General features: G+C 50.9%; 1 protein-coding gene across 1 annotated transcript in view; it reads right to left on the minus strand.

Moving 5' to 3' along the window:
- The window catches only part of LOC133116865 (unconventional myosin-XVI-like), an 88,272-nt gene that overhangs the window by 43,376 nt on the left and 32,396 nt on the right, over positions 1–12,500 (minus strand). The window contains exons 8-15 of the mRNA XM_061226863.1: positions 9,604–9,751; positions 8,192–8,342; positions 6,336–6,446; positions 4,475–4,540; positions 2,508–2,635; positions 1,894–1,999; positions 984–1,029; positions 535–606 (exon numbers count right to left, since the gene is read on the minus strand). Coding sequence (XP_061082847.1) covers positions 535–606; positions 984–1,029; positions 1,894–1,999; positions 2,508–2,635; positions 4,475–4,540; positions 6,336–6,446; positions 8,192–8,342; positions 9,604–9,751 — 828 coding nt within the window. The remainder of the gene's footprint in view (positions 1–534; positions 607–983; positions 1,030–1,893; positions 2,000–2,507; positions 2,636–4,474; positions 4,541–6,335; positions 6,447–8,191; positions 8,343–9,603; positions 9,752–12,500) is intronic.

Genomic DNA, 12,500 nt, shown 5'->3' on the forward strand with positions numbered 1-12,500 from the left:
GAAACATGAGAACCTTTTTCTCTGGAGCTTTAGCTCCCCCTGCTGGTCATTTACAATCTATTCATTGAAAAACAAGAGCAGTTTGCTACAAACAAAGTCATCATTTCACAAAATTGAATATGACCAGCCTTTTTTTTTGTGAAAATAAATCATTTGTGTTGTCTGATTGTAAGCAACGATGTAAACTAGCTTCCCTCAGAAACTGCAAATGACATGAGTGTGAGAAATATAACGCTCTTTCAGAAGGCGAAGATATCATTTTAAAATTCTGTTCTTCTCAGTCACAGTAAACACATTGCGAGTGCACTCATGATAATGACTGAATTTTGTTTCAATGATCAGCTTCCTGGTTGTGACATTAAGAGCTCTATAGACATTTTTGTTTCAGACGGACGGCTGCAGTATTCAAAGTGTTGACGAACACAGTTCCTGTCAGCGCAGTTCTGCTGTTTCAGTAATTCATAACATCCCCTTGGTCATTTCCAGGTCAGTATCCTCTGTTTATATCTCACAATAGAATGTAACGGATCTTACCTCCAACTAAAGTCCTCTTCTTCTCACTGTACTGCAGGGAGAGGAACTTTATGAACCGACTGGAGTTGTCGTGGGCGGCACGGATGGCGCAGTGGGTAGCACTGCCGCCTCACAGCAAGGAGGTCCTGGGTTCGAATCCCCGTCGGCCGGGGCCTCTCTGTGTGGAGTTTGCATGTTCTCCCCGTGTCTGCGTGGGTTTCCTCCGGGTACTCCGGTTTCCTCCCACAGTCCAAAGACATGCAGGTTAGGCTAATTGGAGAGTCTAAATTGCCCATAGGTATGAGTGTGTGAGTGAATGGTGTGTGTGCCCTGCGATGGACTGGCGACCTGTCCAGGGTTTATTCCTGCCTTTCGCCCAATGTATGCTGGGATAGGCTCCAGCCCCCCTGCGACCCTGTTCAGGATAAGCGGGTTAAGATGATGGATGGATGGATGGATGGAGTTGTCGTTCATTTCCGTCTTGGCGTGGCCGAAGGCTTCAAGGATGCAGTTGACCTGCAGATATTAAGAGTGTGGTCAGTGGTCAGTGTGGTCAGTAAATCGTAGGCGAGCAGTAAACCCAGTTTGTATGATGGTTGTTGATACAGCCAAATGCTTGATCAAAAAGTTCTTCAAACATTTTTTGATCTCAACTTATTTTAAAAGAAGGCAGGTTTGGTTTCTTAAAAATTGCTTTATTTTGAATTAGGACCCCACTGATTTAACTTGTCAGTCTATATGTTTAGCAATTAATAAAGTAACATTTTTCAAAAAGAGAAACACGGTTGACTGAAAATTAAATTGTGAGTATATGGGACTGGAAAGTGAATATGGGTCATACTCTTCCTGGCAAACAGCGCCTTCCTGACACAATGTGGCTTGAAGTGGAATAATTCATCCTCCAATCAACATTGAGACCTTGAGTTCTAATACCTGTGATTCATTTTTAAAGGTAAGAACTAATATTACATTGATTAAAGTGTATTATTACAGCCAAATAACTGCCAACGTTTGTTCTCTCTCTCTGTGTTTTCCCCATCAGCAGCCATCGCTGTGCGCTACCTTTTCAAACTGCCAGCTAACGCTAGCTAACATTTGTGGTGAACAGAAAAAAGCTTGAATATGTTGGCGATCGTTAGATAACGTTCGCTAACGCTTGCTATCTTTAAGGCACATCACGTTGGGTCCTCAGTTGTACAGTGTACCCGGGAGAACCGTTTTAATGTGTACCCAAAAAACGTAACGGTGATAAAATGTGACCAATTACAGGTAGGACTTTACCAGGAGCATTGAGCCTCCAGTAAGAGCAGACCACTAGAGGGCGCTGTAGGAGGAGGTCTGTACACGGCGCAGCAGAGCCACAGTCAGAGGAACACTCACGTTCTTCATACGCGCCTCTAGCGGGAAGGTCTTATGGCTGGAGCGAGCCATCAGGTGCTTCACTATGTGCTTACAGGCTTCTGTCTTCCCCGAACCACTCTCCCCGCTGAGAGAGAGAGAGAGAGAGAGGGAGGGAGAGGGAGAGAGGGAGAGAGGGAGAGAGGGAGAGAGAGAGGGAGAGAGAGGGAGAGAGGGAGGGAGAGGGAGAGAGGGAGAGAGAGAGGGAGAGGGAGAGAGGAGGGGAGAGGGGGAGAGAGGGAGGGAGAGGGAGAGGGAGAGAGAGAGGGAGTGAGAGGGAGAGAGGGAGGGAGGGAAAGAGAGACAGGGAGTGAGAAGAAAAGAGGGAGAGAAAGATATAAGACATCAAGATTGAAAGAGTGTGAGAGACTCGATTAGGGGCGGGTTAGGGGCGGGTTAGGGGTGTGTTAGGGGCGGGTTAGGGGTGTGTTAGGGGTGGGTTAGGGGCGGGTTAGGGGTGTTTTAGGGGTGGGTTAGGGGCGGGTTAGGGGTGTGTTAGGGGCGGGTTAGGGGTGTGTTAGGGGTGGGTTAGGGGGGGGGTTAGGGGTGTGTTAGGGGTGTTTTAGGGGCGGGTTAGGGGGGGGTTAGGGGGGTACCTCAGGATGAAGCACTGCGGCCGGCGCTCCTGCAGCATCATGTGAAACGCCCTCTCAGCCGAGGAGAACACATGAGGAGGGAGAGAGGAGCACAGACGCCCACTGGAGCTCAGGTACAACTGACTCACCTGAGAGAGAGAGAGAGAGAGAGAGAGAGAGAGAGAGAGAGAGAGAGAGAGGGGGGGGGGGGAGAGAGAGAGAGAGAGAGAGAGAGAGAGAGGGGAGAGGGAGAGGGAGAGAGAGAGAGAGAGAGAGGGGGGGGAGAGAGAGGGAGAGAGAGAGAGGGGGGGAGAGAGAGAGAGAGAGAGGGGGAGAGAAAGGGAGAGAGAGGCAGAGAGAGAGAGAGAGAGGGGGGGGAGAGAAAGGGAGAGAGAGGGAGAGAGAGAGAGAGAGAGAATGATGTAAATAGAGCCAAAAGTTCAGATTTTATTTTCAACCTCCATGTGAGCCAGCATAGACTAACAGTTTCACTGACTGACACTGTTGCATGACTGACTGGGCCAGGGGTCCAGGTGTTTGTAAGCGCCACGTGTGTGGATATCCCTCAGTGACAGTGAGAGAACCCAAAGGAAACAACAAACACGACAATAAAAACCTGTTTATCTGAGCTGACAGTGAAGCTGTGGAGCCTGGAAGCTGTCAGCACCTGCAGTTCCTCATGTGGCCACTGTGAGGAGCCCCATCACCAGCCCGAGAGTCATCATACGAGACTCATTAAACAAGAGACTCAATCACACATGCACGCACACACACACACTCACACACTCACACACTCACACACTCACACACTCACACACTCACACTCACACTCACACTTACACACACTCACACTCACACTCGCACACACACACACACACACACACACACACACACACACACAAACACAAACACACATATACACACACACACACACACACACATATACACACACACACACTCAAACTCACACACACACACACACACACACACACACACACACACACACACACTCACACACACACACACACACACACACACACAGTTACAAGCACACACACATGCGTATGAACATTCGTTGGGCATGTGACCAAGGACACAAATGAGCATGAGCAGTGAGCTAAACTGCTGCCCTGAGAGACAGAATCTCTCCCCGCTGGTTTCTATTTGAGTCACGGTCTCTACACGTTATCCACTCTCAGAGCCCACGCGTCGCCCAGCTCCCTGCTCCCTGCTCTCTGAGCTCTGCTGACGGGGCCTTTCCCCCTCAAGCGCAGACGACAGACCTGCAGCGCCGGGTCACACAGGAAGCGGCGCCGTTCCTCTCACTTTCAGAGAAGAAGAGTGAGCGGCTCCCCGGTTTACAGGCATTCTGCGCCCGGCTGTCAGGAAACAGCTGAATTATTAACGACCGGATCAAATCCCGTTTCATGAATGCGTACTCCCCGTTATTCGCTACTTAGCTCTGAATGTGGCACAAACTCACTCGCTGGACACACGGTAAATAGCCAAATCTGTGAGTAATAAGGTCAGGAACTGCAGCGCTATAATAAATACAAATGTGACAGTCCGAGATGAAACTAAAAAGTACAACAAGGGGCTGAAAGATTGAGACAGGCGATAGATCAGGGGACTCCCTCAGAGGTGTGGAGGTACAGTGTGGAGAGATGAGTCTTCAGACTGCGGTGGAAACTGGGCTGTGAGCGAGCAGTTCTTACAGAATAACAGCATTCTGGTGTACCCTAGGGGCGGCTCTGACTGGGTTTGGGTGAGATTCAGCGATGACTCAGACATTGTTAGACATGGCAATACCAGCTTTATATCAGACAATGTACCGTTCTGTCAAATCTACATCAAACGTGCGAGACTATCAAATCTTTTCAGCCTGCCTGAGCCTCCATACTCAGTGTTTGAGACCTGAGGGGACTAAACTGAAACATGAAACCAGATTTCCTTCTTTCACACGGAGATCTGATGGATATAAAACTCACCAGTGTTGAATAAATGGGCAACTCCTTGTGGGGATTGACCAGCAGAAGAATATGGCCGATGTAAGTCTGAAAGGGAGGAAAATGTTGTATTGTGTCACTCTGCCGTTTCAAATAGAGAGAGAAAATATGCAGAGAGAGACTTTGATGGCGCTTCATTAAAACATCATTATCCTAGAATAAAATAATACAATAAAAATCCAAACAAAATAACCTTTCAATGCACCCACTATCAAACAAAGGAGAGTGTGTGTGTGAGAGAGAGAGAGAGCACGTGAGTGAGAGAGAGAAAGAGAGAGGGAGAGAGGGAGAGAGAGTGAGAGAGAAAGAATGAGTGAGTGAGAGAAAGAGAGAGGGAGAGAGAGGGAGAGAGAGATTTATACTTTATTGCTAACGCAGTAAGCATAGTGTGCTTGCTGCTGGCTGCTCAGTGCTGTGGACATGAGGGCACAGAGGTCAGGGCGGGACAAAGCACACGATTGGAGGAGGATACACCAGACCTCCCCAGGACAGCTGGACACAGTGTGTGAACACGGTACTGACCACCAATGAGGACACTGCAAGATTTTATTAATATTTAATATTCAAGACACATATTGCAGTGCGCATTTGTGAGTTTTTGACCTGATGTATTTACTGCGCCTCGTCCCTCAGCTGGGTGCGATCTGGACACGTTTCCGCCCGTTATCGATGGAGGAAAAATGAAGTGAGTCAGAATTGCGTGTGAGAAGCGTGTGAGGAGAGGAAGAAGTGTGTGAAACTCCAGAGAGACTCATGTTTTACACCCTCACCGCGAGGGGCCAGGCGGCTACGCCCAGCGTCTGCGTTTGAACCTCTTATGACATTAATCTGGATTCTGGCTGCTCACTTAGCTGTGGGATTAGCACGTCGCCATGGCAGCACAGAGTGCTTGTGAGAAGAGGAAGTTGTGTGGTGCAGATACTGCACATCAATCTGCATTCAGAAGCACACAGAGCGCTCGCTCTCTCAGTCCCGCTCATTTAGCGTGTGTGTGTGTGTGTGTGTGGGTCTGTGTGTGTGCGTGTGGGTCTGTGTGTGTGTGGGTGTGTGTGTGTGTGTGTGGGTGTGTGGGTCTGTGTGTGTGTGTGTGTGGGTCTGTGTGTGTGCGTGTGGGTCTGTGTGTGTGTGGGTGTGTGTGTGGGTCTGTGTGTGTGTGTGTGGGTGTGTGGGCCTGTGTGTGTGTGTGTGTGGGTCTGTGTGTGTGTGTGTGTGTGTGGGGGTCTGTGTGCGCATGTGTGTATGTGTGTGTGTGTGAGATGCGTGTGTGCATGCATGTGTGAGTGTGTGTGGGCGTGTGTGTGCGCGCTACAGTATGTATGGGTGTGTGTATGTGCGTAAAATATGTGTGTGTATGTGTGAGCGTGTGCACGTGTGTGTGTGTGTGCATGTGTGTGTGTGTATGAACTGTACGTGTGTGTGTGTGTATGTACTGTATGTGTGTGCATGTGTGTATATGTACACTGTGTGTGTGTGTGTGTGTATATGTACACTGTGTGTGTGTGTGTATATGTACACTGTGTGTGTGTGTGTGTGTGTGTATGTACACTGTGTGTGTGTGTGTGTGTGTGTGTGTGTATATGTACACTGTGTGTGTGTGTGTGTGTGTGTGCAGCGCATCTGATCGCAGTTATTTAAATGACTCTGTCAGCTGCATGATGAGCACAATTTACACTGCAGCTCCTTCGGGATTCCTTCCACTGCACACAACGGGACACGTCCTACGTGGGCATTACTATGAGCGGACCACGCTGCCGCTTCCAACGAGCTGTTAGTTACCATGGATACGGGGCATTAGCCAAATAAATGAAGGATAATCGCATTAGAGTGGGCGCCGGGTACGTACGTAGATCTGGTCGTTTCCGAATCGCTTCTGCATCTCGTAGAGAAGGCTGCTGTCCGTCAGCTCGCTGAGGGAGGCCAGGTCATCGCTGGGGGCCGGGGGCACAAGCCTCACCTGAGGAACACAGGGTCAGGGGTCACCGGGGGGGTCAGGGGGCACCCGCCCTTAGAGCAGGGGTCACCAACCCTGTTCCTGGAGATCTACAGTCCTGTTGGTTTCCACAGCAACCGTAATTTGGCACACCTGCCAGCTACTAATTAGCATCTCAACTGGATCTCTAGGTTTTAAATAGGTGCTGGAGTGACAACCTACAGGGTGTGGGATCTCCAGGAACAGGGTCGGGCAGCCCTGCTCTAGCTGTTGAATGAGGTGTGCTTTGTTAGGGTTGGAGTGAAAACCTACAGGACGGTAGATCTCCAGGAACAGGGTTGGGCAGCCCTGCTCTAGCTGTTGAATGAGGTGTGCTTTGTTAGGGTTGGAGTGAAAACCTACAGGACGGTAGATCTCCAGGAACAGGGTTGGGCAGCCCTGCTCTAGCTGTTGAATGAGATGTGCTTTGTTAGGGTTGGAGTGAATACCTACAGGATGGTAGATCTCCAGGAACAGGGTTGAGCAGCCCTGCTCTAGCTGTTGAATGAGGTGTGCTTTGTTAGGTTCGGAGTGAAAACCTACAGGACGGTAGATCTCCAGGAACAGGGTTGGTTACCACCGCCTTACAGTAGATAATAGAGAGATAGCAACACCAATGGAAACCAATGGGGAAGAGGGCACCAGGAAATGTGCTGTAAAAGTGTTGCTCACTGCACGTGCTCAGTTGTGTCTTTCGTCACATGCCTAGTCACATGCGCAAAGAAGAAAATGGAGGCTAACTACATGACCCGGCAGATGAAATGAAAAACTCTTCGGCAGTTGCCAAAAGAGGATGCAAGCTTCTTAGATCTGACATGCAAGGCTAAAGATAGATTCTAGATTTTGGCTAAAGATAGATTTCGGATTGTTTAAAAATAAAACATGACAGCCAGGTTCAGTTCAGTCAGACAGTGAAAGAAAGTAACATTCACAGCTCACATTTGACTCTTAAGAGTACACAATGAGGCTGTGAACACAAACACGTCAGCGTTTGCGTTTAACACACGCTACACACGCGTGTAGATGACCAAAGCGGCTAAAACCAGGCCGTGAAACTGAACAAGAGAAGATCAGCGCTGCGATGCCCCTGGTAACGCGTCCAACGCGGTCGTTCTGCACGAGCCAATCAAAGGACTGCGGTCAAACGATCCGTGGTTGGGTGCCGCCCGCGTTTCATCGACAGACTGCTCACAGCGTTCGTGTCCTTGCGCTTTGAGCTGAAGAGGCTTATCTCGGTCCTGCACTGCTGGTGATCTGCACTGCACTTCCACAGTGGGCTGTGTTTGGCTCTCAGTGATAGTGACACGGTCCTGCCACGGGCACGGGGGACGTGTTCGGAGCCCTGGTCATCCCGGTGAAGAGCCCCCACTGGCTTTAATGCAGTTCCCCTACGCTGGCGTTCACCTGCCGGACTACAGTAAGCAAATTAACACACAGGGTGGAGGATCATCCTGAATGAGGGGTCTCACAACACTTACCCACAATCCCAAAAGGTTAACTGAGAGGTTGTGGTTGCCGCGACAACGCTCCCTGATGACATAATCCTAAAATTCTAAATAGTGTCGTTGCCCTTGGCTAGGGGGCGATTTCGCCTATAGTTGCCTGGTAACGTGTTTGTCGAAGACATGCATGGACGAATGAGAGGCCAGGGGTTTAAATCCCACCGCAGACCTCTAACCTGTTCTCCCAGCATGCTCTCTGGGCCCAGGAGGGACGGGGCGGGGCCTTGCCTGCTCGGGTTTGGTGCCGCGGGAGGCGAGGAGGGTGTCGACGCTGTTCTCCTGGGAGCCGCCGCGGGCCGAGCCCCCTGGAAAGTCCCGGAACATGGTCTCCCTCTCCTGGAGGCTGTCCCGCTTGGAGATGGGGACCGCGAGGGGGAGTCTGCAGGCGGGACGGGGCGGGGCAGGGGAGGGGCAGGGGCAGGACGGGGCAGGATGGGGCAGGGGAGGGGTAGGATGGGGCAGGACGGGGCAGGGGAGGGGCAGGGGCAGGATGGGGCAGGACGGGGTAGGATGGGGCAGGGGAGGGGCAGGGGTATGGGGGGACAGGGCAGGAGTAGGATGGGTAGATGGGGGAGAAGGTCAACAACAGTCACGAAAAACACGCTCTCATCCTGTCACTGATTGTCTAATATTACGACTCAAGACTCAAATCTGGAGTAGTGCTCAGTGTTAAATGGCAGCCATGCCACAATGAGGACTTCATCCAAGGGGTTGAACTAGGTGATCTGTGGTTGGTTAAAAGGCGTTTAACTAGGTCTTCTGTGATTGGTTAATACTGGGATGGTGGGGCTGTCCAGGGAAAACCCAGTTTAGCCAGTGGATGTATGACGTGTGTTAAGGACTTATCAGGAAACCAGCGCCCCTGAGGAGTGATGGGAACACAGCCCCGTAGGAGATGCCTCACTCACAATACTCATCAGGTCTCATGGCAATTAACCCAGTGTTGGGGGCTTACCCAAATTCCAAAAATGTGCTGCGGTGTGGTGTAATATTAAGTGTGTCACACACACAGCAGAGTGGGCAGGTACAGGTGTGGTATAATATTAAAGCCTGTCACACACACACACACACACACAGCAGAGTGGGCAGGTACAGGTGTGGTATAATATTAAAGCCTGTCTCACACACACACACACACACACACACACACACACACACACACACACACACAGTAGAGTGGGCAGGTACAGGTGTGGTATGATATTAAAGCCTGTCACACACACACACACACACACACACACACACAGCAGAGTGGGCAGGTACAGGTGTGGTATGATATTAAAGCCTGTCACACACACACACACACACACACACACACACACACACAGCAGAGTGGGCAGGTACAGGTGTGGTGTAATATTAAAGCCTGTCACACACACACACACACACACACACAGCAGAGTGGGCAGGTACAGGTGTGGTATGATATTAAAGCCTGTCACTCACACACACACACACACACACACAGCAGAGTGGTCAGGTACAGGTGTGGTATGATATTAAAGCCTGTCACACACACACACACACACACACACACACACACACACACACACACACACACACAGCAGAGTGGGCAGGTACAGGTGTGGTGTAATATTAAAGCCTGTCACACCGCAGTGTGGATGCAGAGAGAGACCTACAGTTTGGCCGGCGCTGGGGCATCATGGGAAATCCCCTCGCACAGCTGCAGTGAGGTCATCGCGGGAGCGGAGGGGTCCGCCTGCCGCAGCTCCCAGCTCTCCTCCGCCCTCCGCAGGACTTTAGCGATATTAGCGGTAGCGGCGACATCTGCAAGCCAACGGGAAGGGGGCAGTGTGAGTGACATCACACCGCAGCCGTGGCGTGACATTCATGTGCTGCCATGGCAACTGGCGTGTGAGCCAGGGCAGAGCGACACACATTCCGCCGCGGCTGGAGAATCGATTTCGAGCCGGACCGAGCCGAACCGAACCAAACCAAGCCAAGCCAAACTGCCAACCCAAGGGCATGGAGACCATGAGATGCCCATCCTTCTGAAATCCATGAAATGCCCATCCTTCTGAAACCCATGAAATGCCCATCCTTCTGAAATCTCCTTATGAATCTCTTTATGAAACTGTGGGAACCTTTAATTGGGAAAATCGGTTTAAACCCGTTTAACACTGTGCAAGTTCTCTGCTTACTGCAGGGATGTGAACACCCTCAAATTAAAGCAGACAGCCTGCACTTTGACCTCGTATTCATTGTTCAATTTCAAATTCAATGTGCTGGAGTACAGAGCCAAAATCACAAAGAAATGTGTCACTGTGTGAAGACTGGATATGTACGGGCTGCAATCACTGCACTGTACATTCCTTAAGTTCATCCCAGAAGAAGATCAATAAAACATTTCAGTGGGAATGACTGCATTAATAATCATGGCCTGTGTCACTGAGTGAATGAGGTTTTGGGGTAGTTAATCAGAGAGGGCGTGGGGGATTCTCATCTCGTTCGTTAGCAGCTCGTTAGCAGCTGCCCGTCTCATTGGGCTCTCAGCCCATGATGCACGTCTGATTGACGGCAAAGCCATCGATCCGTCTGCAGGCCGAGGCGGAGGGAGAGGGGGGGAGAGAGGGAGAGAGAGAGGGAGGGAGAGGGAGAGGGAGGTGGAGGGAGAGACAGAGGGAGAGACAGAGAGAGAGAGGGAGAGAGAGAGAGAGGGAGAGGGAGAGGGAGAGAGAGAGAGAGAGAGAGAGGGGGAGAGAGGGAGAGAGGGAGAGACAGAGAGAGAGAGGGGGAGAGAGGGAGAGAGAGAGAGAGGGAGAGGGAGGTGGAGGGAGAGACAGAGGGAGAGACAGAGAGGGAAAGGAAGAGAGAGAGGAAGAGGGGGGGCAGAGAGAGAGGGAGAGGGAGAGGGAGGTGGAGGGAGAGACAGAGAGGGAGAGGAAGAGAGAGACAGAGAGAATGAGAGAGAAAGAGAGAGGGAGAGATAGAGAGAGAGTGTTTCCATAATGGGATCCCACAGAGGAGAAGACACAACTTTCTTCATTTTAAGAGGAATGATGATGTGAAAGGGAAAGATAAGCTCCCTAACTCTGCGGGAGATGGCGAGTGAAAAAGACAGATTCTCTTTCTGCCCTCAGACAGCTGCAGATACCCCAGGGCGACCCTTCTGCCCCCCCGCCCCCACCCCCCATCCAGTCCAGAGGAGTTATCGATTAGCAGGGTAGCCTAGCCGCTGAGCTGAGTGGCACTGCATCACAGGGTGATCCGCGTTACTGCGGTGCCCTGAACACGCTCAGACCCTTCGTTTCTGTAACCTTTAAGAGCATCCCAGACACCCCCCATCTTCAAGAGCCAACTCTCCACTCCATCATAAAACAGAAACGGAAAATTTCATGAGACTTCCGCCGAACCCCAGCCAAGAAATCGCATCTCCGTGCCCCCCCCGTGCCTAACTCAGCGGCCCTCCAGGAGAGAAAGAAAAAAAAAAAAAAAAAAGAAGAAAAGATAAAAAAAAAAAAAAAAAGCCGGCTTCAAACGCGGCTGCGTTCAAAGGCTTCTTTTTTTGGACCGCTGCAGTATTCCCGATTCCATTTTAGCCCGCGTGGAAAGAGTCTGCAGCGGCTCGATAATGCCCTTATCTCTCGGCGCACACGCGGAGGAAAGGCAGCCTCACACTCCAGCTTACAGTGCCGGCCTGCTCCTACGCGGGGGGGGGGACGACTCCACACGCTCAGCGAAAGTGGCTCGCTTTCATTAGCCGCGTGTACAACGCATATGGAGATATTCACATGACATGTCCGCCTGTACGTTGGTAACAAAATAACGCGTCAACAAGCAAAACAGACGTCAACCAACACTCCTGTGCCAGCCATGGAGGCATCACTGCCTGAGGCAGGGATACTCAAAGTCAGGCGGTATTTTACGCGTAAGCTGACTGCCTCACTAAGCTTGACTTCGGCACTGAGTAAAACCCGGAACCCCCTTCAAATATGGAACATGGACTGAAGTAAAAATACGTAGCTGTTCTGGGTTTGACTCAGTACAGACTCAGCTTTGTGAAACACCATCCTGGCCTCTGGGGTCAGTCGTACTGCTGGTTTTCATTCTTACCCCATCATCGATTAAAGAATGGCACTTATTGGCCAGAGAACTCAACTCAACCTGTGTCCCAGGCTTAAATTAGTCGTGTTTGGAGGGGAAGAATTAAAATCAGCAACACTACTGGTGATGAGGCCTGATTTGAGTGTTCCTGACCGTGGGGGTATTTCACAGAGCTAGCGAACTCATGAAACCTGGCGTGTTATATCTTATGCTCCTCTCAACTTTCACTCAGAAGCAACGACCCGGGAATGTTCCGCGTTTGCTGTTGGTGTGAGAGGGTCAAACCGGGATATTGCTCCCGGGACCGCCACCCTGCTCCCGACCTGGGAATGACCCGGGATGGACAGGGCTCGGCTTTGGTGTGAAAGAGGGAATCCCGGGTTACTCCACCTGAGATTCAGTCAAGGAACCTTATTTGTCACGACCGGAGATGCGCTAGTTGCCTTTGTCGGCAACGGTGCTTTTTACGGTT

The sequence above is a fragment of the Conger conger genome, chromosome 17, assembly GCF_963514075.1.
Source record: "Conger conger chromosome 17, fConCon1.1, whole genome shotgun sequence".
Classification (NCBI taxonomy): Eukaryota; Metazoa; Chordata; class Actinopteri; order Anguilliformes; family Congridae; genus Conger; species Conger conger.